This window comes from Rosa rugosa, chromosome 7 (genome assembly GCF_958449725.1).
Source record: "Rosa rugosa chromosome 7, drRosRugo1.1, whole genome shotgun sequence".
NCBI classification, from domain to species: Eukaryota; Viridiplantae; Streptophyta; class Magnoliopsida; order Rosales; family Rosaceae; genus Rosa; species Rosa rugosa.
The window spans coordinates 15654387-15661679 of record NC_084826.1 but is presented as its reverse complement, the minus strand read 5'-3'; the positions used below and the strand labels follow the sequence as shown (position 1 = coordinate 15661679).

At 38.9% G+C, this 7293-nt stretch overlaps 1 protein-coding gene across 1 annotated transcript; it reads left to right on the top strand.

Moving 5' to 3' along the window:
• The first annotated feature begins 3580 nt into the window (after positions 1-3580).
• On the top strand, positions 3581-7293 carry LOC133721548 (uncharacterized). Its single transcript, XM_062148193.1, has 3 exons — positions 3581-4872; positions 5496-5664; positions 6429-7293. Exons 1-3 carry the CDS (start codon positions 3991-3993, stop codon positions 6983-6985), a joined length of 1608 nt encoding a protein of 535 aa, XP_062004177.1. The 5' UTR covers positions 3581-3990; the 3' UTR covers positions 6986-7293.

Sequence of the window (7293 nt, the reverse complement as noted above, 5' to 3'; positions counted from 1 at the left end):
CATGTCATTAGAATCCGGTAGCATTCTCCTCCGTCGAGCCCAGGCTCATGTCGTTCTCCTCCCAAGCGCCGGCATGGGCCATCTGGCACCGTTTCTACGACTTGCCGCATTGCTATCCCAAAACCACCGCTGCCAGTTGACCCTCATCACCACCCACCCAACCATCTCACTCGCCGAGTCTTCTTTCATATCTGGCTTCCTCTCACGTCACTCAAGTCCATTTCCACCTCCCTGAGTCTTCTCTTATATTTTCTTCACCTCCTCAACCAGAATGCCCTCCCTCTTTGCTTACTACCATGTCGTGGCAACCACAATGAATCTGGGATTTAGTGATGATGTTATTGAAATTCCTAGCATTAATCCTGCATTGCCCATATCTTCAGTCCCTCCGTTAAGATTTAATGGGATTTTGATCAAAATTGAGTTGAGAAATTTGGATCAGATGATTCAGATTGAAGGAATCCCATTAAAATTTGGTAGACGAGGAGATGATTGAAGAAGGATCAGATTGGAAGAGAGAGAAAATGGTTGAGAAATTCGTAAAAAAAAAAAGGTTATTTTGGTCTTTCGCTTTATTTTTTTATCTCCACGTGCTTGTCACGTCATCAATTTGACGGAACCGTCATGAAAATTGGACGGAGGCACCTCGTTGATATCAATATAAGACTTTGAGTATCACATTGGTACGTTTGAGAGTTTGGATATCAAATTGGCCTTGACACAATACTTTGGGGACGATGGCTGAATTTTTCTCAAGTTAGTAACCATCTAACGAGACACGTTTGATCTACTCATAAAAAATTCGAAAACTAAAATCTCGTACTCTTCATCTCTATAATACTATATAAATGTAACCACATAATTTGGCAGATAGATTATCTTAGCGGTCAAGCGGCGGCCTGAGTGAAGACTCTCACTTCAAGCAGGGTAAAATCTTATATTCCTGCTTTTCCTACAAGAGGTCAGGGTAAAACGGTTGATGTTAGAAGTGAAAAGCTCCATTCAAGAAAACATTCTCAAGGTTCAGTTCCAATTTCAGCCATTTTGTAAAGCCCCAAAAACAGTTAAAAAAATAAAAAATAAAACTTGGTCTCTCACGCCTCACACTCTTATCGAAATACATGACTGCTGTGCTGCAGCAGCAGATAGCCAAAACCATGAAAGACAAATGAAAATCAAAATAATAATAATAATAATAATAGGAAAGAATTCAAAAGTTTAAATTAAAGTTAGTGAAATGGACTGGACAAAGGTAAAATGGAGTAAAAAGTGTACGACCTGCTCAGTCAGAACGCTCCAACCCACCACATCCACTATCGTGTAATAGTACGTTTAACTTTACTGCAGGAGGTTAAAAAAGACAAAGCAGGATAAAGTCATCGAAATCAACGGCTGCACGCTCATACTCTCGTCTTTTGATCGTCCATACATATGGTAATTACCCAACTTGTCATTGATTAAGTAGACTGTAGACAATAGGGTGAGTTACCAACAAGTAAGTGATATGAGAAAATCTTGGTGTACGATTATCACTGTCGTTTTTGTCTCTCGTTGGGTATAAGAGGCCACCCCTTGATTGGTTTTGAAATTTGCTCCCTACCTTTGAACATAATTGTGACTTCATTTATTGGTGTTTTTAGTTTATAGAGTTTGTGTGTTTGGTAGGAAATGGCATCTTCCACATTAAAATTCTGATAATTTGTGTTTGTGTGTCATATGGTGTGTTGATTAAGAATCATTAATGTCATTACGTAATAACGCACAAACTTATCAGATTCCAAATTTTACTGCATTAAAAATACTTGTTGATCAGTTAACCACCATGTCAACTCCATCGAGCTCCCCAGTGTGTGTAGCTCACAACTAACACTTTTGTACCAATTTAAGTTCCCACAACTTCATGGTCCAAAATAAAACCCACAATCGATTATCTCCACTACTTGCAACCTCCATGTTAATCACAATATTTCTCATAACTAGAAGACTAAAGTAAACAAAAGAAGTGAAACTAGATTGGAAAAAAATAATAATCAAAGTTTAAGGCAATGTAAAAAGTTGTTTAGTCGATTATCACTATAAGTTTGCCAATTAATAATGTAAAATTCAAGTCGGCAATTGGTTTTCTATGCATAAAATTTCAACCCATGCCCTAGAGAAAGTAATCAAACAACTTCCTCCAATGATTAATGAGATAAGTGGATTGATTGTTTGTTCATTAAAAGATACGTGATGAGGAAGACTGATTTTTGTTTAAGGTAGGTAGTTAGTCATTTCATCAAGCATGTAATTTGAAACTTCTACCGGTTTTGGGGGTGGATAAACAAATGTCATATTGGGATTTGGGACCATGTCTACTGTGTGTTTTATGTGAACTTTGTATGTGCCCCCAGCTGTAAAGCAAAGCAAAGCAAGTAATGGGATTGCATTCATGGCATTAGTACCAACCCAACTCCTGCTCCATCTGCCAAAACAGAACGACTGCAAAACTCTCTAACATTAGCCATTAGGGAGAGGGGAGCTGAGGGCCTTTCTAGTTTCTACTTTCTTGTCAAACAGAAGTGCAGAACCCCCCATTTTACCAAGTTTTACCTCGATTGCGTAGTTGTAGTGCCATAGGAGATTCCAGTTCAATTTGGGTGCAATTAGGGTTCTTGGAGGTTTAGCATTAACTAGGGTTCCAGGATTGTAACGAATTAGTGAAAGGAAGTAAATTTTGGTCGGTGCCCATTTTTGTTATGCTTGACTAACATGTTGACTCGTTCTGTCATTCAGATTCAGTGATGCAAATGATGACATTGGAATTTAAGATGCTAACTAGATTACTTGAAGATTTGGTTTTTATGTGATGAATATTACGTACCTCCCAAATCGTATTTTGACTTCTTTTCTTTCCTCTATACTCAACACCACCTGCCTCCTCCTCAACAATGTTCACAAGCCACCTCTAGAGATGCCACCCGCTATCTTCGGTTGTATAATTTCTGGTGAAAAAATAACATAGATTTCATTGGAAAGTTGTTAAAATACAAAACTTTAAAATTGGAATCCACAGAAGCCAATCAAAACTCTGCATTTTTTTTTAATTACAGTCCGACCAAATTTGTGCACATTTCTTAATAATTATCTTAATCATACATAATGTTTGTTTTTCTTTTGGACTTCTCTTGTATCTATTTTTTGTTTTTTTAAGCAAATTATACTGTATAAACTGCACAGTATGCCAAAAAAGAAAAAGAAAAGGAAAAAAGGAGGTAGAAAGCAGAAACTATTTGACTCAAAGTTTACAGTCTGATCAAAGATCTGTTATCCCCAATAAAAAAAACCTAGGTTACAATTAAAGCAAAATCTGCGGATCTCGGGAAAGAAATGAGATGGAAACCTCCGCCTGGTCCAAACTCCAGCCAGGCAGCTCGCGCATCCTGTGTCTCTCTGCCCCTAAACTATTACCCTCTTAACTTGTAACCTCAAGAAAATACCGTAATATATTAATGCTTTTTTGGACCCAGACTGTAATACAAGTACGTTTTGTATTTTGGATTCTAGACAAACCCTGTTACCTCTACTCTACCCTATTATATATATACACTTTCTCTGGTGCATAGGAGGAAGAATCAAAAACTCTCCTAGCCCAAACCAGATCCTTCTCTCTCCTTTGGAACCCCCATGTTTTTTTAACCTTTTATTGTGCTTCATTATTTTATGATAACCAGTTTATTTATCACCATCCTGGCCTCGATTTTCTAACCCTTTCAGATTTGAATCATGAAGTCTCCTCATTCCTTCCTCTCTCGCTATCTGCTATATTAGTGACCACTTTCCCAGCATTCAAACCTCCCCTTTTTAGAACCACCCCAGTTTTAGTTGAAACCTCTTCAACTCTTTCATGGTGCTGAAACTCAAACCCTCACTTTGATTGAACACTTGTTGTGTGTGTATATTTTCCATTTTTACTTTCCCTGTCGAGCTAGAGCTAGCCAACCCCATTTCGATATGGCTCAGTTACACGAGCTACTGAAAGAAGATCAGGAGCCGTTTCTTCTCAAGAGCTACATTGCTGACAAACGCGGCCAGCTGAAAAGACCTTCCCCCAAAACCCAATTGCAGGTCAATAAACGAAGACCCATCTCGGAAGTTTCCAACTTCCCCAGAAACCTATGCAAAAATGCTTGCTTTTTCTCCCTCCAAGACTCGCCGGACCTCCGCAAATCGCCGCTGTTCGAGTTCTCGTCGCCGGCGGCTAAATCCCCATGCAAGAGTCCCAATGCCATTTTTCTTCAAATCCCAACCAGAACCGCAGCTCTTCTCGTCGAAGCTGCCATGAGGATTCAGAAACAGTCGACTAGTTCCAAACCCAAAACCCAGAACCACAGCAAAAACCATGGTTTTGGGCTAATTGGGTCCTTGTTGAAGAGACTAAAAACCCGAACCCAAAAGCGTGAAATCGAAGGGAACGGGGTTAAGGTCTCGGTCAAAGACATTCTCAGGTGGGATTCATCGGTTGGGCGCAGAAAGATTTCATCTGAAGATAGCCAGCTAAAAATGGAGGAGGATAAATTTGATTCTGGTCTGAGTTTGGAGGACCAAAGTGCTTCTGAAGTAAGGGCTACTTGTGAGATGTGCTTTGCTTCTTCTAATGTAAACAGTAGGCCCAGTAGTGAAGTTTGGTCTTTGGACATGGACACTTCGAGTAGTTGTCAGTCTGATTACTCGGAAGCGATTTTGGGTACAACAGATTGCGTTTGCTGCGAGACGAAGGTCTTTTGCTGTGAGAGCCCTTTTCGTTTTGTGCTCGAAACAACACCCTCCCCGTCCGGCAGCCGGACCCCGGAGTTCTCATCGCCGGCGACGTCCCCTGTTCGCCACAAACAAGAGGTTTGTCCTTTTCTTTAATTTGTCAATTCCACTTCCATTTTTTAATACCAATTAGGCTTCATCGAGCGAGTAACTCGGGACTGTCGACAGTCCGAGTTAACTCGCAGGGGCACTTGCATATATCAAATTGTCGGCAACAAGATCGCTTTCCGTAGTTTTGGGTTGGAAAATTTAGGCGCACTGGAGGTCATATGTGTCAATTTGAAGCTCAAACACCATACTAGAATTCTTTTATGTATGTATCATGTATGTATGTGCTAATTGATAAGTTTGGCATTTGTGATCACTGATAAAAGTCTCTGCATTACAAATCTTTTTGCTTTCAGAGATTGTCTATAGCAATAATCTTCCATAACAAAAGACAAATGGGGTTTTGTTTTGTTGTATTGGATAACAACAACAAAGACCCGACATCGCCAAATTATATACTTTTTAAGTGTAGTTATTCGGTCTTATTCTCTGAAAACTAGAGGAAAAGTCAAGCACACAAGCAATTGTGGATCTGGGATTAATTAATCCAAATTTGACACTGTTTAAGGGGTTAGCTAGTTAGGAAATGATTTGTTCTTTAAGCTCAATTATGTATGAGTAATGTTCTAATAAAGGATTTGAACTTTTAATAGGAGAAGGAAGGATTAAAGAATTTTCAAGTTGAAGAAGAGGAGGAAGATAAGGAACAGTGCAGTCCTGTATCAGTACTGGACCCTCCATTCGAAGATGATGACGAGGAGCATGACGAGGAAGACGAAGAACATGGTTTTGATTTGGAATGCAGCTATGCCATTATGCAGAGTATGTTATAGTTCTATGTTGTGCACTAAATTTTATTCAATTGTACCTTTCTTTGTTTGGTGTCCGGTCCTTTTCGAAGAGCATAGTCCTAGTATAACTCAATGAACCAATAAACCAATTGAAGCATCTTTTGGCCATATAATTGTTCTGATTTTGACTCATGTTATCTTTGTGGGATCCATAGAAAGATCGCTAATTTGAATGTTACTCTGTGTTGCCCTCTTGTTTATGCTATGAAATATTTCTTTCTCACTGTCCTAATATTTTGATGTAAGAGATCGATGTATCTATGATTCAGTCCTTAACTGCATATGTGACCCACATTCTGATCTGCAGATGTCATAGTGCATGTGTTGGTTTTGTTGATTTCATCAGCTCAACAAGTCTTGATTTCATTTGGTGATCTTGTTTGAATGTTTTTGGCAGTTGATAGTTTTAACTTTTAACATGTGATCCTTTCTGAACTTATAGGCTTATTGATTGCCTTATGAGTGATTGGTGGAACCCATTGACATTAGTTCATAAGCTGTAGCAGTTTGTTGTGCATTGAAGTCCAACAGATGATGTCAATTATTCTACAGTGTCATTACAATTCAAAAAATATCTAATAGGACCTAACATGAACAAATTTAATTTGTATATGTTACCCACTGCAGTAAGAACTTTTAGTTGTTATAATTAGTAACTGAAATAGTTTTCTATTTTAATTCAATGAACTGTCAAGCAAGTAACTAACTTTGATCTTACTTGCATTGAATTTTCAGGGACAAAGAAGCAGTTAATGCAGAAGCTTCGTAGATTTGAGAAATTGGCAGAGTTAGATCCTATTGAACTCGAAAAAAGAATGTTAGAAGAAGATGATGATGAAGACCAAGGATATTATAACAGCATCGGTGATGTAGAAGCAGAATCAGAAGAATGTGATGATGATGAGTCGAAAACATCAGAGAGCAGCAGGGAAGAAAATCTTGATGGGTTTGTCAGAGAAGTACTTTGCAAGTCAAGCTTCCCTAGTTCAAAGAGAATTCCGGAAGACGTGAAGAGGTTGGTGTCTGATCTCATTGTTGAGGAACACAGAAAAGAGGATGATGGTTTCAGCAATAGAGAAGAGGTGGTGAGAAGGGTCTGCAAGAGGTTTAACTCCTGGAACGAGGTGGAGTCGAACACCATAGATATGATGGTGGAACAAGATTTCAGAAAGGAACTCGATGGGTGGAAGCAAAATCAAGGTCAGGTGGGAGAGACTGCAGTAGACATTGAGCTTGCTATCTTCGGCCTTCTAGTTGAGGAATTGGCAATGGAACTAGTTTGTTTAACTTGAAATTAATCAACTAGGATAAGCTTTGATGTTAGGGATCATTCCAAGGAGTTTTGGGGGTAAATTTTTCTTTATTTTTTTGGTCGTTTCCGAATCATATTATGATCACTTGGAGTATAGTCTGACATTGCACTGTGAAGCAGTAATAGGCTACTAAAAGTTACATGCCTGAGCAGGCAAGGACATGGTATCATGGTATATGTATATGAATCATGTATGTAGTGGGGGACTGGTGTATGTACGTATCCTTTGCTTATTTAGACATGACATGTACAATTCTCAGCCCTTCGAATATCTATATTTTCTCACAA